This window comes from Heterocephalus glaber, unplaced genomic scaffold, assembly GCF_053883595.1.
Source record: "Heterocephalus glaber isolate CG9 unplaced genomic scaffold, H.glaber_assembly_v1.0 deba00001606, whole genome shotgun sequence".
Lineage (NCBI taxonomy): Eukaryota > Metazoa > Chordata > Mammalia > Rodentia > Bathyergidae > Heterocephalus > Heterocephalus glaber.
The window spans coordinates 40203680-40227575 of record NW_028258377.1 but is presented as its reverse complement, the minus strand read 5'-3'; the positions used below and the strand labels follow the sequence as shown (position 1 = coordinate 40227575).

Genomic DNA, 23896 nt, shown 5'->3' with positions numbered 1-23896 from the left:
ACCTGATGACCCGGGCTGAATTCTGGCACAGGTGTCTGGCAGGTGCGGTGTAGTCCAGGTCATGGAAGCAGTGGGGCTGTGTCTGCAGGTGACTCGGCAGAGGAGGGGAGGACGTGGGACACGGAGTCCCCAGGCAGTGCTGTAGGTCCTCATGTGTCAAGGAGGAAGGCAGGCCCAGTGAAGGGCTTCGGCCACGCAGCAGCTGAGGGTCTTCGCTGATCTGGGGGAGGCAATGCACCCCTGAATGCTGTCCTGGGGGGCTGATGCTGGGTCAGGGATCCACTCGGGCTTCAGGGGTTAGAGCAGGGATGGTGGTTTTCTTTAGGTAAGGTCCCAACAGTGAAGGTGATAAATGGCAGATTCTGAACTGTGAGAGCTGAGAGGGACCATGGAGGTTTGCAGGCCCCCTCCGGCAGGGGGACGAGGTTGGTCTTGGTCTTGACTGGGTCTCGTGTTCCAGCCCGGGCTCGGGGTCAGACTGCACACCTGCAGCGTCTTTGTTGTTGAACTGGGGACCTGGACCGATGGTCAAGTCCTGGGCTCCTCATTGGGGAGCGTGCTGGGGGCCACCCTGCAAGGACCCCTGTCTAAAATGGGTGCTATGACCTCACTGGGGGTGAGCCTGGCAGCACTGTCTGGCCTTTTGGTTTTCACTTTAACTTAAAGATTTTATCTTATGGGGGCCGGGGATTTAGCTCAGTGGTTCCACTGCCTGCCTCGCAAGCTCAAAGTCCAGAGTCGACTCCTGGTATTCCCCCCAAAAAAAGATTTTATCTTATGTTTTGTTTTTTAATTTAATTTAATTTTTTTGGTACTGGGGATTGAACTCTGGTCCTTGCGCTTGCAAGGCAGGCATTGGAACCGCTGAGCTAAATCCTTGGCCCCCTATCTTTTTGTTTGTTTGTTTGTTTGTTTTTGGTACCGGGGATTGAACTCGGGTCCTTGCACTTGCACAGCAGGCGGTGAAACCACTGAGCTAAATCCCCAGCTCTATCTTATTATATTTTTAAAAAATTTTTTTCTTTTTTTCCAGTATTGAGGATTGAACTCAGGACCATGCGCTTGCTAGGCAGGCACAGCACCACTAAACTAAATCCCTGGCCCTATCTTATTTTTTTAAAGAGTACTTTTAGGTCCACAGCAAAACTGATTTGTTTGTGGGGTTTCTTTTTCTTTCTTTCTTTTTCTGAAACAGGGTCTTGCTGTGTAGTTCAGGCTGGCCTTGAACACACTGTGTAGCTCAGGGTGGCCTCATACTCACAGTGACCCCCCTGCCTCAGCCTCCCAAATGCTGGGGTTACAGGTGTGCACCACCACACCCAGTGCCACAGCAAAATTGAGAGGAGGTGCAGAGGGTTCCGGTGCCCCCCCCGCCCCTAACGTGCACAGCCTCCCCCAGTACCAGGCCCCCCACCAGAGAGTACCTGTGCCGCTTACGGTTCGTGAACCCACATAGGAGCGCCGTCGTCTCCGACTTCCCCCCGTTTCCATTTGGGCTCACGCTGATGCTACACACTGTATGGGTCGGACAGGTGCATGATGACCTGTGTCCACTGCCATTGGCTTAGACAGTGGCTTCCCTCCCCTGAAGGCTAGCCTGGCCTCTGATGGATAGGCCTGGGGCCACCGCGGAGGACTGGCGATCACCCCTACAAGAGTGTGGGCAGCACTTTGCAGTGTCACGTCCTGGGTGCTCGCGCTCCTCGCTTGGAGCTGTGGGATTGTCCTCTGTGCAGTGGGCGACGTGAGGCCTGGCTGGCTCCTTGTCTCCCGTGGGCTCCCTGTAGCCTCATCTTCAGCAGCTGAGGTGTTGCACCCCATGACTGCCAAGCTGAGGCCAGCAAGTGGTATCTACAAGTTCGGGAAATTAAGTCGAAGCCGCCATCCAGCTTCCTGAGCTCACAGAGGAACCTGAAATTCTCCACTAAAGGAGGGTATGTGGAGGGGAAGCCGAGGCCCTTAGATCAGCTGCCCCAGACTTTTGCGGAGCACCTGCTATGTGCCAAGTCCTCAGCTGGGTTCTGGTATTATTATCATTATCATTATTGTATCATTATTGTTCCTTTGGAAATTTCTTTATAAAATGAATATGTCTCTTGTTAAATAAAGCATCAGAAAATATGTAATAGAAAGTGAAAACCCCCTTCCAACTTATACATCATGCTTCATTTAATTTATTTAAACTTACACCAGGAGGTACTTTTAGGATTCCTGTTTTGCAGATGAGGTGGCTGAGGCCCAGAAAGGGGGAGTGAGTGAGTGGCCCAGCTGGTCCCACAGCGGGAGGGGGACGGACGGGAGGGGGGTTGGGGGTGCTGGGGCGGAGCCTGACTAGTGGGCAAGGCCCAGGGTGCCCTCCCCCTCCCCTCCAGGGTGGCGCTAGCCCCTGACTTGCCTCTCCCTCCTCGACCCTGTTGGACCCTTTCCTCATCTCCAGTGTGCTCGTCCCTCTCCTTGACTCACTGCCAGGTCCTGAGGTGTGGGTCCCCTGCTGTCCTCTGGCCAGCATTAGGACCTCACACAGTTTCTGTCCAGGCCCACCTCCTCCCTTCCGCAGCAGGAGACGACTGTGTTCTGAGCTCTCTTTCCTGGAGACTCCGTCCCTGGGGTGTGTGTGTATGCACATTGCCACCTTGACCTCCTGGGAGCTTGAGCTGTTCCCTTCACCAGGGAGACTGCACTTCCTCACGGGTGTAGGGCCACCGGTGGCATTAAATTGGGCCAATGAAGTCCCCGGCTGGGCTTTGGTTTCCCCGTCTGTCAGATGCACATCAGCCCTACCTTCCCGGTGCCATGGTGACAATCGGACGGAAAACCAGTGCTTGGGAAAGTATTATTTGACAAATGCTAGTGGGTGTGCAAATTAACACCATTTAGGGGGTCTGGGGACCTTCCTGTTCCCCCACCCCCACACCTGCAGCCTCAGAACGTGGCAGTGGCTGACATGCTCAGACCCGCTGGGAGGCTTGGTCAGTGTGGGCTGTGTGGTCAGTTCCAAGTCCCGCGCCCTTCCGCCTTCTCTCCCTGGGTGACTCTGATTTGGGGCTCTGCGCCCCTGCTTGCAGGGAGCCTCCCAGATCTCACAGCATCACCTCATCTTCACCCTCTGTGGTTGCCGCCTGACCCGCTCTGTCTGGGCCCTCCTCTGCCCTCAGTCCGGGCCTTTCTGGTTCTGGGGGGAGCCCCCGAGCCCCTGGGGCGAGCTGTGGGAAGCCCCCTCCCACTCTGCCTCAGCATCTTCTCCTGGAAAGTCTGGGCCAGCTACTCTCTGAGAGTGGCTGTTTCTGGTGCTATCCCAGTGCCAGGGGTCACCTGCTGCCGTATGGCCTTTAGGCAAGGTGGGTCAGGCCCAGTGGGATGCAGAGTCTGGAGCCGGACCCCACAGAGGACAGGCAAGGGCCTCTGGTTTGCAGTGGGATCACAGGGCAGGAGTGGAAATGCAGGGTGGGGCGGTGGGCACACTGGGGAGAGGACGGGGACTCCTAGTCCTGGCGCCTTTCTGCCTGTTTTGTGACCCTGGCCTTCCCTGCTCTGGGCCCTGCTTGTGCTGCCGTGGAGAGCCGGCTGAGCTCGTACCTGACTCCTGCTGCCGCCCCACGTGGGGTCAGTGCTGCCTTCTCCGCTGCACACACTCTTGCTGCCTGTGAGGCCTGATGCGCCTTCATTCACTGACTTTCTGAGCACCTTCCCTCCGCTTGGTAATAAGGGTGGCTTCGTTCTGGGAGATTCCGGTCCAGCTGTCATCCTGAGCATGGTTCTCCAGGACAGGAGACTCAGCTGGCACTCACCACAGGGAGAGTTCCTGTCCACCTGGGTCATCTGGGACTGCTGATGGCCAGCTGGCCCTGAGATCAGCAGGCCTTGGAAATCCCCGTGCCGCTGCCTCTTTGCTCCAGGGGTCCAGGCCTGCCCTTGGGCAGCCCCTCTGATCTCAGGGAGTTTTCTCCTGCAGCTTCTTTGTCCCAAGCCCCCCAAGGCTGTAGCGGGGAAGACAGCCCTGTGCACCCTGTGTTTTGCTGCCTGAGCCCCTTCCTTGTCGGCTCGCCAGTGCAGAGACAAACTGGGCATCACTGGGTTCAAGGGACGCGGAGGGAGTGTCGGGTTCTGAACCTGCAGCCCCTGTCGCTTGGCCTCACATCTGAGGGAGCTCAGCTGCACACGGTGCCCTGGTTGTGGCGTGGAGGTGTGTAGTGCACAGTGCCTCTGCTCAGGGTCACACGGAGGCTCTCCCTGGGGTGTTTGGACACAGCCTCTCGGGAAGTGAGGGCCAGGGTCTCTCAGTTGCCCTGCTCCGAGTTGGGGCCATAGTGAGCCACTCCCTGGAGTACCCAGCACACAGGGCGGCCGAGGTCCTCCACGGGGGGCTTCTGATCTACTGAGGAAGCAGACATGGAGCTGAAAATGACGTGCACCGAGCATAGTGTTGATCAATGTGTGTTTAGGGCACCTGCAGAGTGGCCAGGTCCCCAGACACCTGCTGCTACTTACCTTTCAAGGCAGCTCCAGTCCCCTCCAGCCCTCAGTTTCCCCATCTGTGAACTTCGTGCACCTCTCAGGGGTGGCCCACCTTCCTGTTCCAGTAACAGGAATGTGGGGATGGGCCATGCACACTCCGGCCTCTTTGTTCCCTCCAGGTGAGGAGAAGGGCGGGCTGGGGAAGACCCTCACCTCACCTTAGTGCTTTTGGGGGGTGCCCAAGTCGGGCCAGGCATTTTACCACTCTGACTCCAACTCCCATAGTTCAGTGGGTACTTCTGTCTTGCACTGCTGTGCACATTGACCTTTGAAGTTAAAAATAAGCCTCCCTTGAGCAAGTGGTGACTTTTGTGTTGCAAGGTGGGCAGCTGTTCTTTGCCTGTGGGGGCCTCTTGCGGTGCGTGTTTGTCTCTGTTCGTCAGACTTTGGGGGAGGTGCTTTGCTCGGCAGAACCTTATTTTTCTTTCTGTTCCCTTCCATCCTGTGGACCTCTTGGCAAAACCCTTGTTAGTTCTTAGCTGCAGGGCAAGGGGAGGAGCCAGAGGTTACTGGCAGCCTGGGTCTGCCCTGTGTGGAGCTCGAGATCCCTCTGTCCCCCTCCGGCCTGTCTTGCAGAGGGCGCTGGGGCCTGGCTGGATGTAGGTCCTAAAGCTAAAGCCCTTCCAGGCAGGTGGAGCTGGCTTTGCTCCTGCTGCCTGCCTGCCGCCTTGTCACTTGGCTGAGTTCCTTAACCTGCTGGGCCTCCACTGTGTCCGTATGGATGATGTTGGGTGTGTCTCAGGGTTGCTGTGTAGCTTGATGGAGAGAATACACCTGAATACTGAACCACCGGCAGGTGACCTGGTGATTAACCAGTGGCGAGATTAAATTCATCCTGGTTCACTTTCCTTTTAAAGGGCCTTTGAGGACCCCTAAGGAGGACAGGTTTTGCCTTGGGGGGTGGTTTGGGGAGGAGATTTTGGGCCCTCCCGGCGTCTTTCTGAGGCCCTTGTTGGATGCACTGGGAGCTTTGCGTGCTGTTCCTAGAGCTGGGCGCTGGGGGCGTTCTCATTACTGGGTCTTGCTGCTCTCTGCCTGGAATTTTCTTCTCCAGGCAGCTCCCCTCTTACCATCTCCTCACCTCTTACCAGGTCATCGCTGAAACAGCTCTTCCTCTTCAAGGCCTTTCCTGCTTCTCCTTTTAAAATGAAAGTCCCTGGCCCGTCTTTCCTGCCTAATTTTTGTTACTGACTTTTTTGTCAGCTGAAACCCTGTGTTGCCTAGCATCCTTTCTGCTCTGCTACTAGGAGGTAAGCCCCACGAGGACTTTTGCCTGCGAGAGCCTGGCTGTGCATACTGTCTCTGCTCACTCTGGTCAGGCTCTCGGGGGGATTTGAACATGGCCTTTCGGGAGTGAGGATTTCCCGATACCCAGCCTGGACCCCAGCTCGAGGCGGCTCAGTAACTTGTCATTGAATGAATGGGCGAGTGAGAAGAGCGTTTCTCTCAGGTGATGGTCATTAGGATTCTGAAATCACTTTGCAGAATGATTGCAAATGAAATAAAGCAGCTGAGATCGAACAGATTAATACCGAGAAACTTGCTGTACAAATAAATAGACAGTGGTTTGACGGGAAATTCTTCTGTTCATTAGAACTGGAAGGGATGGACCGCTCGTGACCTGGGACCAGAGGAAGAGGGTGACAGCGTACTAAATATTAGTCAGGGTTTTTCTCCTTCACTGTAAAGTTCACTGATTGAGTTTAACACTCTCGTTTCCCCTCATCAAAAAGGGGATGGGACTCTCCCATCCCACTGTGAGTTAATGGCTTAGGCCATTTATTCATTGGTGAACGTCCAGGGGCATTTACTTCCTAGCTGACACGGTGTTGGGCACTGAGGCTGCGGGATTCCTGTCCTGGGCGCATCACACAAGCCACAAACTCAGGCTTTCTCGTTCCAAGTGCAGTCCTTTCTTGTACTGCACACTGCAGCCCTGTAGTTGACTGCTGTCCCAAATGAGCTGGCAGTGCAGCGAGGCCGCTGAAAGAAACAGCGCCGTCTGTTCTCCGGTTGCATTAGTAGGAGCAGAGTATCCAGATCAAAGGGGCCCACTGCTGTGCTCCCTTTGCTGTGGTCAGACCAGCCTGAAATGCCTGGCTCTGTTCTGGGTCTGTTCTGGGCCATGTGGATTGCTTTTTGGAGCATTGGCAGAGTAGAGCTTCTCCAGAAAGAAAGCCCCAGTGGCCTGGCCAGCCCCATGATACACTGCTGTTGTCCTTACAGCCAGGTGGGCACCACGGCAGGGGCTGAGCCACCCTCATGGAAGGGAGAGGACCCTACCGGATCTACGACCCCGGGGGCAGCACACCTCCAGGAGAGGCATCTGCAGCTTTTGTACGCCTAGTGGAGGAGAATTCACGGCTGAAGGAAAAAATGCAAGGGATAAAGATGTTAGGTAAAGCAGCACCCACTGCCTCCTTGGGAGCCTGTTCCCAGATCTCCCTCTGCCCCCCCAGGCCACGTGGCCTGCCCATGGGTGTGTTTGTATGCACTTCTGTGAGCTAGTGACCTTTCCCAGCCCTGATTCCAGCCCATCAACCCAAAGCACCTTGGTGCATGGGATGGGGGTCGGGGTTGGGAGGGCCGTTTGTGGGCCTGATCTGGCATGGGGAGAGCCATGACTGATGGGGAGAGCCAGCCTTGCCAGGACAGCCAAGAGGCGGCACAAGGAGCAGAGCCCACTTGAAGCCGAGTGGCATTCCGTCCCTCAGTTTCCTTTCTGGCGTCTGCTCAAGCTATGCCCACTGCCTACCCGAATTGTCCCCATACCGGCACACATGTGGTCTCCTCCATGCCAGGCCTTTCAGACTTCTTCACCCTCCAGCTCCTAAAACGCTTCCTCTGCCCCGATGCCACCTGCTCTGGTCTCCGTTTGGAGGTGGTGGGAGCATAGCTCCCTGTCTTTTCAGATCCTTTCCTTTCCTTGGCAGGCCCCTCACGGGATGCCTATGGGAGGGAAGGGTGGAATGTGCGCTTTTGCATTAGAGAAGGAATACTGAGGCCTGGAGTGCTGGGTGTTCTTCGCAGGGTCTCCACCGTGCTGGCAGTGGGCTTAGGCTGTGGCTTGCTCTGGGTACCAGGGTGGCAGCCCCTAGAGACCCCCTGGCTTCCTGTGCCCTGGCCAGGTATGGGGAGTAAGACAGGAAGGAGGGTGCTAGAGGACCTGGAGTCCTTCCTTCCTTCCCTGCATTCATTTCCCTGATTGCTGGGTCCTCTTCCTCACTCTAACCTGGTTCCGCTGGTGGGCCAGCGTGGCAGTCCCACCGGGGCTGCAGAGCAGTGGTGGTAGTGAAGTCTAGGGCCTGGGCCTTGAGAGCCAGGCAGAGGGAGGTGTGGGCCACAGGACAGAGAGAAGAAGCCCTGCACTGAGCCAAGTGCGTCCTTGTTGCTCCTTCTTCCCCAATTGTCTCTCCAGGGGAGCTTTTGGAAGAATCCCAGATGGAGGCATCCAGGCTCCGGCAGAAGGCTGAGGAGCTCGTCAAGGACAGTGAGCTGCCACCTGCTCCTTCCTTGGGCTCCTTTGACCACCTGGCTGAGTTCACAGGTACGAGGAGTCAGGGCGACTGTACCTTTCCCTGTACCCCAGCTGCCTCAGCCGTGAACAGAGCATTCTCTTTTCACCCTGAAGCCACATCCCCTTCATTTATCCTTAGGCCACATCCCTCTCTTATTTTGGCTGCAGAATCCCCCAGAAAAGTCAGAAGATCTGGAAGGGACTTCACGGTCTTGTTAAAACTGACTGTTGACTCAGTACTCCTGAGGCCTGGCACACAGTAATAAGTCACAGTGATCCACTGCACCCAAGATGTGGCCCCAGGACCTTTACTGGCATGTTTATTCAGCAGATACTTAAGCAGCAGTGCTGTGCCAGGCACAGTGTGCCAGGTGGCTGCCTCCTGTCTCTCAGAGCTAGCACATGAGTCGGCATCTTTCTGCTCTGCCCCCTCTCCACTGTGTTTTGTCATTAGAGAAGCTGAAGCTCAGAGAAGAATCTGGATTTGCCTGCTGTGGCATATTTCAGACGTTACCTGTTAAAGGAGAGTGCCAGAGTCCTTGTGTGGTCATCCTGCATCACTCCAGCCTGTCTTCCAGTCTAGGGCTGAGTCAGGACAGGGAACATGGGCTCAGTGGCCTCCCGCTGCAGCTGCGCCTTCCCATCCCTGCCCAGCCCAGTGCGACAGCCTTCTGCTGGGCTGTGTGGACAAATGGAGGAAGCCGGGATCTGAATGCACTGTGCTGTGGTCAGTGGACATCTCCAGCCTCCACTGGTCCATTCAGCAGTGCTTTCGGAGTCCCTGCTGGGTGCCCATCTATCCCAGTGTGAAGCAGGGCCACCTCCGATCTTCCAGTAGGAAAGCCCTAGGAGCTCGGGGAGACGGCTCAGCTTGGGTCCTGGTTTGCAGTTGCTGGTGGGGTGACTGTGGGCAGGTTGGTCTTGCCAAACCTGTTTCCTGTTTCCTTACTTTAAGATGGGGATACATTGCCAGGAAAATAGTTATAAGAGCACTTGATTGTAAATCATTGTGTTTATGTCACCACTGAGGCAGGCCCAGGTAGCGGGGGCCACCTTAGGGAGTCCAGGGAGGCTGCTGTCCAGACTCTGGCCCCGTCACTGCTGTCCGAGAGAGCCTCCCAGCCCATCTCCCTGGCTCCCGTGGGGAATCTGAGGGAGAGCTCTCCAGTCAGGCAGCATCCTTGAGGGACCGCCATCTGGGCCCCCTTTCCGGTCTCTTCATCCATGATCTCGATTTTTCCAGGGAAGGACACAAATGTCCCAGCACCACCCAGTGCTCCTGCACCCCCGAGCGACAAGTCCGCACCAGTCCCAAAACCTCCATCCAGCGTAAGTTGCATTTGGAGCTGTGGCTGGAGTTTGCCGGACTTCACGATCCTACCGATAGATACAAAAATATGAAGAACAAGGGTTGAGGCCAAGAAAACAGTGTTCTCACCTGCTAGGTGGTACTGAGCAAGTCAGTCTCAAGCCCTGTGAGGCATCAGTTTGCCCATTTTGAAGTGAACATTGTAGTTGAAACTTACCCGGAAGACCCGGTGTGTGCAGTGAGTTTGTTTTACCAGACTGGATAATGTTAAGTGCGCCCTGACTGCCTGGTGCTGGGAAAGTAGATCTGTGACATGAGGCCCAGACTGCCCGAGAGTTATCCTCCTGCAGCTGGGTGTGGTGGTGCACGCCTGGAATCCCAGCACTCTGGAGGCAGAGGCAGGAGGATTGCTTCAAATTTGAGGCCAGCCTGGGCTACATAGTGAGTTCAAGGTCACCTCGGACTACACAGAGAGACCCTGTCTCAAAGAAAAAAGTACCCTCTGCAGGTCTGGAAGGGTGGTTTGGTATCCTCGGTCTTGGAGGTGCCCAAGCAACTCTAGTTTACCATCTTCCTCCTGCAGATCAAGCCCAGGGACCAAAGGGGCTTCCTTGAGGTCTCACAGTTAACTGGGAATGTGAAGGGTCGGGCAGGGCTTTCTAGGGCAGGGTTCAGTCCAGAGTTGAGGTCATGGTGCTCAGGAGTCTCAGCTGGAATCTGGGTGTGGTTTCTTCCATCCTGCCCTGGCCCTAGACAAATGAAGGCTAAGACAGTCTTTTTGTTTTTGTGTCTTTGGTACCGGGGATCAAACTTGGTTCCTTGCAGGCTTTCAAGGCAGGCAGCACACCACTGAGCTAAATCCCTGGCCCTGTTTTTGTATTTTGAGACAGGATCTTGCTTTGTAGTTCAGGCTGGCCTTGAACTCACTATGTAGCCCAGGCTGGCCTCGAATTCACAGCAGTCCTCCTGCCTCAGCCTCCCGAGTGCTGGGATTACAGGGTGATCCACCACACCAGGCAAGAATTGGTCTTTGCAGCCAGTTTTAATGGGAATCCTAAAGCCAGTGTAGGTTCAGATGGACCATTGGCCCATCAGTCAGGTGAACAAGCAGGGATGTCTACCGGGAATGCCCGAGAGGTACAAAAAAATACGAGATTGGCTGATCCCTGTGGGTTTGGGTGAGTTCTGAAAGTCTCTGCATTTGTTGAACTCTTGGGACTTTTCTTAGGTCAGTCCACTCTGAGACTGGCACACGAGCTTGTCTGGTGGGAGCCATAGCAGCTGTTGCCTGTGGTCTCCAAGCTGTCAGAGCCATGTGGGTGAGCAGGCAGCTGACGCCATAGCAGAGCTGCAGTCACAGGCCCAGTGCCTGCTCTGCACTGTCTGCATGACCTCTGTGTCCTTAGCTGTCCCAAGGGTGCCACCCCTGGACCCTCTCCACGGGTGGCTTTGAGGGTTCATAAAGGTCATGAACACATTCTAAAAGTACAAGCCTTTAAAAATGTAATTATAGGGCTGGGGATTTAGCTCAGTGGTTCAGCAGCCTGCCTTGCCCTGGTACCAAAAAAAAAAAAGGAATCATAGCTGAGCGTGGTGGTGCACACCTGTAATCCCAGGTACTGTCTTAAAATTAACATACAAGCCTGGGGATGTCGGGACATGGGTAGTGCACTTGCCCAGCGTGTGGGTTCGGCCCTCAGTGCAGAACTGAACAGAAGGTAACCCTGAAGTCCCAGTCCAGGGTCAGCCTGCCCAGCATCCCTGCTTTAGGGCTGAGAAACTGGCTGTCGCCAGGGGCCGCCCTCAGGCTCGGGTGCCACCCTGCAAGCTCAGCTGCACAGAGTAGGCTCCCTGGTGGCGCTAGGCGTGAGAGGCGGTCACATCCTGTTCTGCCCCTCGCTGCTCTTGGGGGTGCAGTCCAAGAAGAGGGCTGGGTGTGCTCTCTTGGGCAGCGGCTAACCCCTCCACAGGGCACATCCTCGGAATTTGAAGTGGTCCCCACCGAGGAGCAGCATTCTCCACCGGAAAGCAGCAGCCTCCCCAGAAACTCCATGGTGAGTGGCTGGGGCCCCTGAGCGCATCCTGCTGTTTCCTCTCTGCCACGTCAGCTCTCCTGTGTGAGTGCCGTGGAACCCACCCGCATCCCTTGGGTACCTTGGAGTCACAAGGGACACGGGGCCCAGGGTGGCAGGTGCTTCTCGCTTTCATATGCAGATCCTCAGCTGGTGACTTCCCTGAAGTGGGGCACACAGCGCCCAACTGTTGTGAGTCTGGGCACTCTGCCAGCCCTGGCCCCATGGGCAGTCACCTCCACACAGTGGGGCTTGGCCCTGCGGGTCTGTGGGGTTCTCACCCAGGGGGAGTGGAAGAGCCAGGAAGGCCCAGGGCCTCTGAGGCAGGTGGCTCATCTTGCCCTTGTGTGCGGGCTGTAGGGTTGGAGGTTAGGCTTCTCATTTGCGCACTCATACAGCACCTGCATGCACACAGCCGCTCAGCTCCGAAGTATCTTCCCAGCATCTGCATTCTGTGCCTTGCACTTTGCGACCTTTATCCCAACTACGTCTTCCTTCTTTTCTCGCCTAAAATGTCAGCCTTAGTGGCAAGCCATTGTGAACAGTCTGGAAGATTCTTACTTCCTTCTCCCTGCCTTCTGACTGGGAACCTTAAAATCAGTGTTGTGCAAAAAATAATAAATAAATAAATAAATTTAGCATTAAGCTGGGGATTTAGCTCAGTGGCAGTGTACCTCCCTGGCAAGAGCCAGGTCCTGAGTTCGATCCCAGTACCAAAAGATAAAATTAGCGTTGTGCCAGTAATACTTGCTCTAACCCTTTGTGATACTGTGCTTCCTGCTGCCTCTTCCGTAAAGATCTGGGTAGCTGAAGCTGCTCTTCTGTTCAGACGCTTCGCGGGTGTGTGAAGGGGCCATCCAGCCTCCCTCCAGGGAGGAGAGGCTTGTTAGCACCAGGCTGCTGTACAGTGCTGTTAGGAAGGGTCCATGTTGTGTCTCCCGGGGGTCTGCGTCCGTTGTCCTGTTCTGTCCCTGAAGAGTCTGAAACGTTGGCTGAAGAGGCATGACCCCGCCGTTGGAGATTGTCACTTGGGCAGTGACCTCGCCTCTCTGATAAGTCCATCCTACCCTACAGTGTGCGAAGTCTGCTGAGCTGGGAGGAGCTTGCCTCCTGCCCGGGAAGAGGGTAGGCTAGGTGGAGAGATCCAAGGGGTTTGAAGCACCCCATGAGACTTAAGTAGAGAAAGCGACGTCAGCCCCTTTTGATCGTTTGTGGAACGAGTCCGTGGGGAGGCAGCGCAGTGCTGAGCTGGGTTAGCAGACAGGGCCGACAGCACCCAGTGCCCAGCTGCTGCAAGGCGGAGCACTGATTGAGGCCTGGAACTCTCAGCTCCTGCCACGCTGTGCCTCTGACTCACCGGGCAGCTGTGGCAAATGCCTTCTGTCCGTGCCTTGGTTTACACCCTGAGCCCAGAGTTCCCATAGCTGGGATGCCCTGTAATTCCCATTCCTGGAAGACCAGAGCATCGGCAGGGTGGGGACACAGGAGCAGGATTTGCAGAGGTAGAGAGGAAGCTGTGGGAATGAAGCCCAGAGAAGCACAGGAGCTCAGGCAGGGGCAGGGGTAGGGGCAGCTCCATCCCTCCTGTTGCTGGGGGAAGCCAGGCCCGTGTGGTCCTGGCATGGACCCGTCCCCGGCAGTGTCTTTGGCGAGATGGATTATCTTGCCTGAGATCCACATGGACTTTACTGGGAGGGATTCTCTGAACTAACTAGGGCTGTGATTTCCAGCTCTTTGGAGTCTTGGGCCCTTTGAGAAGCAGGTGACTATTTAGACCTTCCCAGGAGAGTTGTGGCTCCTGTGTTGAGCCTCCTTGAGCTGAGGCAGGGATGCACACATGGGGATGTCTCTTTGCGGGCACTGCTGCTTCTGTGTTCCTGGCTCCTCACCGGAAGCCTGGGCGGAGCCGACGGGGCTGTGCAGCAGTGGGGATGGGCTGGGGGCACCTGCGGGGGCCTTGGCAGAGAGCAGTGGTGCCCCCTCCCACAGGAACCGCGCCCCCTGCCCCGAGAGGACAGCAACCTGATGCAGCACCTGCAGCGCCTGGAGACCACCCTGAGCGTGTGCGCCGAGGAGCCAGACCAGCGGCAGCTCTTCACGCACCTGGGCCGCATGGCCCTGGAGTTCAACCGGCTGGCCTCCAAGGTGCACAGGAACGAGCAGCGCACCTCCATCCTGCAGGTGAACCTGCCCCTCGCCCCTCCACCCCTCCAGCTCTCGGGGCATCCTGGGTGCCAGGGCCCCTGCGAGGGCTGCGTCGAAGGCAGACTTTGAGCTTCCCATTCAGGGTGCCAAAGGCAGGGCTGTGAGGAAGTTGTGGGGCGGTGTGAGGGAGAGAAGGAGGTGGGGAAACCTGCGGCGGGCAGTGCACCTTGCTGGGCAGGGGGCGGCCGGGGGTGGCGTGGCAGCTAGGGGTGACCCTGCCTTTGTTCTTCTTGGGGGGACAAAGGCTCCCCTTGCACCCCGAGGCAGAAGCCAGTGCGGCGCCCATGTCACAGTGGGGAAACAGCCCGAGGAATGATGCTTCTTGCCCAGGGTCACCCAGCTGGTAAATGGAGTCAGAACTGGAACCTCAGCCTGCCATATCCTAAAGGTCCTGTCCTTAGCCAGGCATGGTGGCGCTCACCAGTAATCCCAGCACTCTGGACGCTGAGGCAGGCGGATCAAAAGTGCTGGCCCAGCTTGGGCAGTTTAACAGCTTGGCAACACCCTATGTCAAAATAATGTTTTAAATGGCTGAGGATGTGTGGAGGTCCTGGGCTAAATCCGCAGTGCAGCCAAACAGAAGCCCGTGTCCTTAAGCACCATCCCAGCCTGCCTGCCTGAGAGAGTTCTTTCTCAAAGCTTCCCTGTGTAGGGGATAGGCAGGTTGCCCTGCTGCACCAGCCCAGGCCTTGGACTTACGTGGGCCCTGGTTCTTCATAGCTGTGTGACCTTGGACAGGTTGTTTCTCCTCTCTGCAAGATGAGCCGGGTGCCTTCCCCATGTGGTGGCTGTACTGAGCAAGGTGATACACAGGAAGCGCCTGGTGCCATGGAGAGGATAGTGCAGGACACGAGTCAGTGCAGGGCGGCGTGAGGATGGCCGCCCGCCGGGCAGTCCTGGCCTCGGGGGCTCTGGAGGTGGAAGATCCCTGTAACGCCGGTGATCCTTCCGAAGATCCCGGGGAACTGCTCAGGACCGAGTGTCTGTGGCAGTGGGGACAGAGCCACACCCTAACGCCTCTCTCGTCCCTGCCAGCCCCTGGTCAGCGGTGTCGTGTCACAGGCGTTCAAGTGCCCTGAGGGGCCCCTGTGCGACCTCAGGCAGCCGGGGTGGACGAGAGCAGCATATGTCCAGGCTGGGAGTGTGGCACGAGGAGGGAGATGGGGAGAGAGGGCAGAGGTGGAGGGCACAGCGTGGAGGGCTGCAGGGCAGGCCGAGGGAAAGGAGCCCTTTCAGGTGCCACGGGAGCGTTGCTGTCCAGGCACAGTGTGGGCTGAGGTCACTGGGAACATCAGCCGAGAGGGAGATCAGCTTCCTGACGGTCTCGCCAGCCTTAGCTTTCTGTATGCAGCTCTGCCTGCTTCCTTCTTTTTCTTTCTTTGGTACCAGGGATCGAACTCGGGACCTTCCGCTTTCGAGGCAGGCGGTGGCACCACTGAGCTCCATCCCCACCCAACTGGCAGTAGTTTCTTGCTCAGCTTTTCTCTTCCTTGCACGTTCTGCTGGGACACAGGCCGTGCCAGGCAGGCCGGTCCCTAGCCCGCCGTGTCCCCTGTAGCCCAACTCCTACCCTCCCTGCTCATTGCTGAGTGAGTGAGTGAGCAGAGCAAGGGGCCTGGCAAACGCAAGGTCTGGGTTCAGTCCCTGGTACCAAGGCATGCTCCAGGCCCTTGACAGGTGATGCTGCCTCTGACCACCCGGTGTGCGCTCGGGCCGTTTCCTCAGAAGCCGGGGAGCTCCCCTCCAGCCTGGAAGAGCAGTAGGCAGGGCCCCGTGGTGGCCTCCCGTGACCAGGAGCAGGATGCTCTGTTTCCAGGAGGCCCCGCCCATCCATCACAGGGCTGTGGGCGGGGTGAAACTCCAATTCCTCCACATTCATTCGCTCATTCATGCTCAGCAAACATTTTCGAGGCCTCATGCAGCATGCAGGGAGCCAGGAGCAGCAGCGTCCTGTCTCCTGGGCCTCAGGCTCCCGGGCAAGGCTTTCTCCTGCGCTCAGCCCTTCCAGGACTCCACCTTCTAGAAGGGGCCAGCACTGGAGTCTCCCGGGTGACATGGCAGAAGTGCCCCTCAGACCTGGGCGGCAGGGCTTGTTTCTGCTCCTCACTGTTCTTAGACCCTTAGCGCCTCTCCAGGTGAAATGAGACCCAGGGATTGTGTGGAGCCAGCCTAGAAGAGGCACGGTCACTTAGCTCTCGTTGTGTCCCATTGCAGTGAGCCCAGGCGTGGGAGGGCAGCTGGGCTCCTTGCAGAGAGGCAGCGTCTCTGGCCCCAGCATCGCTCAAGGGCTGGCTGACCTCCTGCTCCACCACTGGCTTTTTCGCTCTTTAATCACAGAGGAAAGAGACGCTGGTTTAGGGTCTCCAAGGGTAGTGTAAGTCTAGGGGTGAGGGTTTTTTTCTTTCTCCCTTGTGTGTGTGTGTGTGTGTGTGTGTGTGTGTGTGTGTGTGTGTGTGTCAGACTGGAGATCAAACCCAGGGGCACTCTCATCACTGAGCTGCATCCCCAGCCATTTTTCATTTTGAGACAAAGTTTCACTGAGTTGCCCAAGCCGGCCTCAGACTCAAGCTCCTGCTGCCTTAGCCGCCTCCCAAGTAGCTGGGATTACAGGTGTGCACTACCACACCCAGCCCCATGGTGATCATCAGTTGTGGTACAGCTTCATGCAAATTATCTTACCTGGTGTCCCTGCCTTCAAGACGGAGATGAATTACTTAGCTTTGGGGAAGTTGTGTGAGTCCCGAGGAGACTGGACAGGCAGCCAGCCCTGGTGCACATCTGAGCGCTTCCATTGACTGCATCGGCGCTGCCTGGTGACACCTTCCCCTCTTCCCGCACAAGGGAGGCCGGGTCCGCCCCCCGCCAGGTGCTCCGGCCACAAGTCCTCTCCGAGCACCCCTGACGGCGGGCGAGGCCCTCGCACTGTGGCCTTACCCAGTGACCCTGAGGGAGGCAGGGAAGGAGCAGCTGTCCCCTTCTGTGGAGGAGGCCACCTCAGGAGGGCGTGGTGAGGAGCTGCCCGTGCCTGTCTGCCGCCCGCCCGCCCACTTGCTCGGACTGCAGCCTGTTCTGCTCTCACTGGCTCCATGGCCTCGCCTGGTCCTTAGTTCTTCAGTCACCCACTCGGCCACGAGGCCATGGGCTGCTTCAGCGGCTTGACAGGGCTGGGGATCTGGCAGGGGACGAGAGTGGGGAAGGGCTCTGGCCTCTGAGAGTGCCCCAACTGCTGGTGAGTGCGGGCGTGGGTATTAGGGAACATGGATTTACCACCGCCTGCCTCGAAGGCGCCAAGTCCCGAGTTCGATCGGTACCAAAAGAAAGAAAGAAAACATGAATTTAGAAAGTTGTTCCACTGTACTCACCACAAGTGCAAGGCTGAGAATGGCCTTCGGGCGGGGGTAATGAGGTGCCCTAACCTCGCTGGGCTGGGCGTGGGAGTCCCTCCCCTGCGGAGATAACCCCTGATCTAAGGTAAGAGGGCAGAGGAGAGGTGGGTGGGGTGGTGAAGGGAGCCAGGTGGAGCTCCGCCTGGAGGACCAGGAGGCCTGGTCAGCGCCCTCACAGCCCACTCCCAAGGAGGAGCCAGATGGCCCGGCCGACCCACGGCTGTCCCTTAAGGGACCCGGGGAGGCCTGTTCAGGGGCTAAGGCTTGGGCCCTGGGCCACACCCTGGTTCCCAGCCCCACCTGCATGGGAAAGGGGCGCCCTCTGCTTACTCTTGCCCCATCCACCCACCCCCCCCAGACCCTGTGTGAGCAGCTTCGGAAAGAGAATGAGGCCCTGAAGGCCAAGCTGGACAAGGGCCTGGAGCAGCGGGATCAGGCTGCGGAGAGGCTGCGGTGAGCATGTGGGAGGGGCGAGGGTGGGCGGCAGGACTGTGGGTGTCACGCAGGTGTTGGCGCCGAGGACCCGGTGCTTGGAGCTGTTAGGATGCAGGGCTCTTGCTCAGCTCCTTGGTGTCTTTGGTGTTTTCTCTCAGGCCCTTTTAATACCTTGGCGACTGTGAGCTGTGCCTGAGAGCCTCCCCTTGGGGACCTGCCTCCTTAGCCTGGAAGTGACAGTTGTCTCCCCAGGGCATTGCTGCCCCCTGGTGGCCAGCCAAGTCCTTCGTCTGGACTGTGTTAGTGGGCCTCAGCCTGAACTGAGAGTCCAGGAGGGTGATGCCGGTTTCCACTCCCTCCCTCCCTCCTTGGCAGGACTTGCTCCTGGCGCTGGGTGCGAGGTAGGAGCCTGCATTTCATCACCTGTCTGTTTCTGTGATGCAGGTGGGCGCAGGTTCATTGTCAGAGCTCTGCAGTCGTGAGGGCCAAACCCCTCCTTGTGTGAGGGGGGCTGAGGCCCAGAGAGAGGCAGGGCCTTGCTTTGGTCTCACAAGAGCCCGGTCTCCTTGCTCGGCATGTGCGAGATGCTGCAGTGCCTCCACATGTACAGGAGAGGTGGTGTTGTGTACCCCACACACCCCGATACAGTCAACAGAGAGAGAAGTAATGTGCTTCAGCATGGCCACAGGGATGTGTACTGAGCCCCCACCAGCATGTCTGTATCCACTTTTGGTTGGCCAGGGAGTGGGGGTTTTATAGCCATACCAACTCCATCCATTGACGCAGAACGGCAGGCTGGAGGAAAGACTCATGCATTAGAAGGCCACGATGTAAGTCCTCACTGTGTGACGGGAAAAGCTGCTTCACTTCCCAGGTTGTTGGGTATTGAGTGGAAAATCTCTGGCAAATAGAATTTAAAGAAATGTCTTCCATATTTCAGTCATCCCCGAATCCATATCACCACTTCTATCCTATAACGCTGATCTTATTACATTCTTAAGATTTTAGTTTGACCTCATTTTTACTTAAGGATATCAGCAGTTGGTGGCTCAGTGTCACTGCTAGTGAAGACCCTGAGCCTGTGGCTGCTCTTCCTGTGATATCAGGGGAGACCCACAAGTGCCAGTGTGGCGCCCGGGACCCGCCAGCACCACACGGAGGCCTCGTCCTGCTCTGCCTGGATGCTGAGTGGCTGGAGAGGGTGGGCGGGCTACTGAAGCAGGGTTGGACAGGTCTGCAGCTCTCGTGGCCATGTGCAGGTGCCTTGCTGCCGAGCCCCAGAGGCTTCTGGGAAACCTAGTGGAGGATGCTCTTTCGGGCCTCCTTGAGGGTGGGTGTCAGGATCTTGCTGTGCCGCCCAGGCTTCCTGGAGCTCACATGGCAGTAGGTCTGAGGCCCTGCCTGCTCCTTCTCCCTGGGCCAGCATCGTGACTTCTCTGTTTACTTCCATCCCAGGGAGGAAAATATGGAGCTCAAGAAGTTGTTGATGAGCGGCAGCAACAAAGAGGGGACCTGCGGGCAGCCAGGCTCGCCAAAGCTGGAGAGTGCTGGCAAGCAGGGGGTGGCCGGACAGCAGCAGGTATGTGGTTAGAAGCCCTGCTGTGGTGTCCTGGGTGCTGGTACCCAGCGTCTTCACCACCTGTGCGATTATGAGCTCTCGCCTCCACAGCCACACTGAGGCAGGCAGGTCTGGATAGCACACGGCATTCCACAGCTTGTCTGACACCTCCTGCCCGGCGTCCACTCCTTAGCCTTTGCCCTGACTGCGGCCGGCGGAGCATCTCATCCGTTCCCCGGGACACATGCTCAGATCTGCGGGCTCTGGGCCTCTCCTGGCTCACTAGCTGCCAGTCACTCAGCCATTGTGTGTAGATGGTGGCGGTCTGGGCACAGTCCCCAAGCACATTCCAGTTGTCACCCTCTTAAAGGGGGCCTCCCAGATGTCATTTTAACCTCTCAGGAAGAATTAGGGCGTTGGCTTAGGGGGCCCTCGGGATCCTGCTCAGCTCCTGCGGTCACACCCGGGAGCCTCTGAAGTGGAGGCTGGGGCTCTGGCCAGCTTCAGCATAGCCCAGTCGTGCCCAGGGCCGGCCACGCCCTCCCGCCACCTCCAGGGCCGGTCCTGGTTCACAGCAGGTCCCAAGTGCCCCTTGCCCAGCCTCACTATGCCCTGAGTCCCAGCTCTTTACCATCATGTATGTCTTCCCTTAAATGGGGTTTAATGGCTGCACAGTAGGGCTCAGTGTCGTTAACAAGCTGGGTACCTCAGTAACTCCTTGTTACTGTGCAGCAGGGCTTGCCAATCTGTGGTCTCCTGTGGTCCTCCTGCCTTGTGCTAGCGGGGCAGGCCCGGGCCCTTCCTGTTCTCTACAGCTGTGATGAGAGGTCTGGCGGGGCCCCACATTGTCGTTGCGCCCTTGGGAGGACGTGGGTACAGGCAGGGAAGCGCTAGGTGAGCGGCTTCTGAGTCAGCCCGGGGCTCCTCTGCCCCTCCAGTTGCCCCCAGCTCCAGGCCTGCCTTCACCAGCCCCTTGAGGAGGCCGTGGGCTGTCCTGACCTCCCAGGGGTGCTCGAGCGGCCGCAGTGGAGTTCTGTGCGCAGGCCTCTGCTTCCCGGCACCTCCACATCCTCCACCCTCACCCACCGCCCCGAGACCGGAGGCTGCTCGAGCCGTCAGGGAGGAAGTGGCCACCGTCCCATCAGGGGCATGTCCCGGGGCCCAGCTCCAGCTGTTGCCCATACCACAGCCTGGGACAAGTCCCACAGACTCTCTGGGCCTCGGCTTCCTCCTCTGTAGCACAGAGGAGGTGACACCTCCCTCGGAGCTGTGGGGAGTCCGCGCTGATGCAGCGCACAGGAAGCTCTTCGTCTTGGGAAACGGTGAGCAGATCGCTGCCAGCCGTCAGGCCCGCGGCCTCGGCCTCTGGCTCTTCCCACTCCTCCCCCGCTCCATTCTTCTCTGTGAGGGTTCCGGGTGCAGCACGCAGGACCCTGACGCCCTCCCTCCCCTTCCTCTTCTTCCCTATAGCGGGACAGCTCACCCCAGCAGGCAGCAGACCTGAGGGCCAGGCCTGTCCCCGCCTCGCTCCCTGCTGTCACTGTGCTTGTAGGCTCAGCCCGTAGAGGGCGCACGAGCCCCACAGTTGCACCTCCCAGCCCAGCGGGGAGCCCTGGTGTCAGAGGTCTGGGTGGCTTGCAGAGACACCTCCTGTTTCATCTTCTCACCCCTCGGCCCAGGCAGGGTGAGGGTTGCACAGGTCCTAGAGATAAAGCCAAGGCTCAGTTTCTGCTCTCAGAGCCTTGTTCTGTGGTTTCACTTCAATGCTTTTTATTTAATTTTAAAACTCTGTTTTGAGATCATTTTAAACATGTGGTAAAATAGTCCAGAGTTCTCACACCCCTCCTCTGGGCTGCACTGATGCCCCATTGTCCCTGATTCAGCCGTCCAGACCAGGAGGTGCCTGAGTGCGGTGCCGTCAGCCGTGCTTCAGCCTCCACTGGGCCCTGTCTCCTGTGTGGCTCACACGCGGTGTGCCGCTCTGGAATGCAGGCTCCCGTGGCACTGAGTTGTCCCATCTTGAGCTCCCGCTGTCCAGGACGATCCCAGCTGTTCCTTATTTTCCTGACCTCCACACTTGGCACTGCCCTGGCCAGTTGTTTTGTAGAATGCTCTTCAGTCTGGGTTTATCTGCTGTTTTCCCGTGATTAGAATGTGTTGTGGATTTGGGCAAGGGTCTCACAGGAGTGCCGCTCTGTGCACACGCGTGTGCAGTGGCTCACAGCTGAGCCGCCTGACATCAGCTGTGTTAGCACTTCTAACCTCGATGACTTGGTTCAGGTGCTGTCAGGTGGGTCGACAACCAGAGACTCAGTGACTCATTTTTCATTAGTAACTTAAAATTTTTACTTTTCTTTTTGGTTTGGGGTCCCCTCCAGTAGTGGTGATCAAACCCAGGACCTGAAACATGGTAGGCAACTGCTGTACCTCAGCCACATCTCCGGCACTCTTTTTTTTGGTACCGGGGATTGAACTCGGCACCTTGCGCTTGCAAGGCAGGTGGCGGAACCACTGAGCTAAATCCCCGGCCACTAGCGCTTTTTAAATCTTGTTTTGAAACGGGGTCTCACTGAGTTGCCCGGTCTGGTCTCAAATTTTCTGTCTTCCTGTCTCTGCCTCCCAAATCACTGGGGTTATAGGAATGTGCACTGTGCCTGGTTTTAACAGATATTTTGGGGGAGAAATTTTGAGACCATGAAAACATCCCACTTCTCCTTAAAGCTTCATTCTTCGGTGATTTTAGAGCGCAGTGGTGGATCTCACCACAGCCTTTTTCTGGTTGTTTTGATGCCGGGGATTGAATCACAGCCTTATCACTGCTGTTTCCTAAAGGTGATTTTGTGTTGCGCTCATTCTGTCCACATTGTAATTGAAAATCTCCTGTGAAGCTGTGTTGCTTATGTCCTTATTAGCTATTTCCTCATATCATTGCAGAGTCAAGGCCATTTTACACCGTGCTGTAAGACCCAGCACTATTAGGCCTTATTTAGCTGTTGAAATTGTTTAGCTTTGGCACGGGAAACCCTTTGACGTTGTTTCCCGTGCCCCCTTGTGTCCCTTTTATTGCTATTACCATTGTTATTCTGAGCACTCTCGTAACCTCTGACACTGTACCATTCTCCAAAGTCACTTGATATTTTCTCTGCTCCAGCCCTAGAGTTAACCACTTCTCAAGGGAGTTCTATTTCTTTGTATTAAAAAATAGTATTTAGAAACCAAGCTGTGGATTCAGCACTCGGGAGGCAGAGGCAGGAGTATCACTGTGAGTTCAAGGCCAGCCTGAACTACATAGTGAGACCCTGTCTCAAAACCAAACAAACAAGCAAGCTAGGTGTATGCATTGCTACTGGGGTGTCCCTGCTGTAGGCCCTTCCGGAGGATAGAGCTAGGAAAGATACATGCATGTACTAACCGTGAGTCCTAAAAAATAGTTTTCGTCCTAAAAAATGCTTTTTAAATAAATGTGTTTGCAAAACTTTAATGTTGATAAAAGTTTGATAAAACTTCAAAAATACGCAACTATTTATATTTTGATTTCTTGAGACAGGGTCCCACTATGTAGTTCAGGCAGACCTTGAACTCACTGTGTAGCCCAGGCTGGCCTCAAACTCAGCGATCCTCCTGCCTCAGCCTCCTGAGGGCTGGGATCACAGGCCTGCGCTATCACTCCCGGCTAATAGTAACTCTTCCCTCCTGGGCTGACGTGCATAGGTGGGAGGGGCGTGGCCAGCAGCACCTGGGGGTGGAGCCCAGCAGAGAAGGCTGGGGAGTGGGGGAGAGGCTGGGTCTCCCGGAAGGGTTGGCTAGGGTGGGGGAGGCGGGGCTGGGCCCTGGCAGGACAGCGGGTGGGAGAGTAGTGGAGGCGCTGGGACAGCCGTGTTTCTCCTCAGGCTGGAGTGCTGGCGGGCAAGGGCCCAGGGGTGGCCGCCCCAGGTGCGGCTGAGAAGAAGGTGAAGATGCTGGAGCAGCAGCGCATGGAGGTGGGTGGCCGCTCAGTCAGGGAGACCCCTGCCCTCCGGGGCCGCGCAGGTTGCGGCCCTGCCTGGCCCCCAAGCCCCGGCTGCCATCCTCCTGGTCTGCCCACAGCCCCACAGCGTCACTCTGAGGCCCGGAAGCCTGGGAGGCTGGGGGGCTCCCCTGATGAGCTGTGGATGGAGGAGGTGATGGCAGAGGAGCTTCTGGTGGGGGCTCCCGTCTGCCCCGGAGTGTCCCGAGTTCCAGCTCTCCCCTTGCCTCGCATCCAGCACAGGCCGCCCTGGGCCCAGGGCGAAGCCCACGCCTTCTGTTGGTGAAACGTGACTTTTGATACAGGCCCGATGGTGACTGTGTCTAGGGTTAGGGGAGCGTGCAGGGGCAGATACGGAGGGAGCCCTTGGAGGAGCCTGGGGCGTTTGAGAAGTCCGCCCGCTGCACGCACTGCACTGCGGGAAGCTGGTGTGCAGGATGAGGAGTCGACCCTCTCCGTCCTTCCCTGCTTCTAACCCAGCTCTTCCCTCAGCTGCTGGAGGTGAACAAGCAGTGGGACCAGCACTTCCGCTCCATGAAGCAACAGTATGAGCAGAAGGTACTGTGGGCCTCCTGGGGTGCCCGCGGGGCGTCTTCATCTTGCTGCTTTGAGGGAGGCCCAGCGGAGACTCGGGTGGTGGTCGGTGGTCGGGCCGGTGAAGACGAGCCTGGCCCCCTGCCCTCACCGCTCCCTCCTGCTGCCTCCACCCAGATCACCGAGCTGCGCCAGAAGCTGGGGGACCTGCAGAAGCAGGTGGCAGACCTGGAGGCCGAGCGGGAACAGAAGCAGCGTGACTTTGACCGAAAGCTCCTGCTGGCCAAGTCCAAGATTGAAATGGAGGAGGCAAGTGTGACCCGGCCCTGTGTTCTGCGCCCTGCTGCCCGCCAGAGGGC

At 57.3% G+C, this 23896-nt stretch overlaps 1 protein-coding gene across 9 annotated transcripts in view; it reads left to right on the top strand.

Annotated features, from left to right (window-relative positions):
* The window catches only part of Tnip1 (TNFAIP3 interacting protein 1), a 42341-nt gene that overhangs the window by 7812 nt on the left and 10633 nt on the right, over positions 1 to 23896 (top strand). For 7 of the 9 annotated variants that reach the window (XM_021241862.2, XM_004836656.3, XM_087194578.1 and 4 more), the window contains exons 2-11: positions 6742 to 6913; positions 7934 to 8062; positions 9276 to 9361; positions 11312 to 11395; positions 13403 to 13594; positions 17363 to 17457; positions 18895 to 19018; positions 22888 to 22977; positions 23496 to 23561; positions 23715 to 23846. In XM_021241862.2, coding sequence (XP_021097521.2) covers positions 6778 to 6913; positions 7934 to 8062; positions 9276 to 9361; positions 11312 to 11395; positions 13403 to 13594; positions 17363 to 17457; positions 18895 to 19018; positions 22888 to 22977; positions 23496 to 23561; positions 23715 to 23846 — 1134 coding nt within the window. In that variant the 5' untranslated portion in view covers positions 6742 to 6777. The remainder of the gene's footprint in view (positions 1 to 6741; positions 6914 to 7933; positions 8063 to 9275; positions 9362 to 11311; positions 11396 to 13402; positions 13595 to 17362; positions 17458 to 18894; positions 19019 to 22887; positions 22978 to 23495; positions 23562 to 23714; positions 23847 to 23896) is intronic. The other 2 variants (XM_087194579.1, XM_087194580.1) reach the window with 1 other exon arrangement.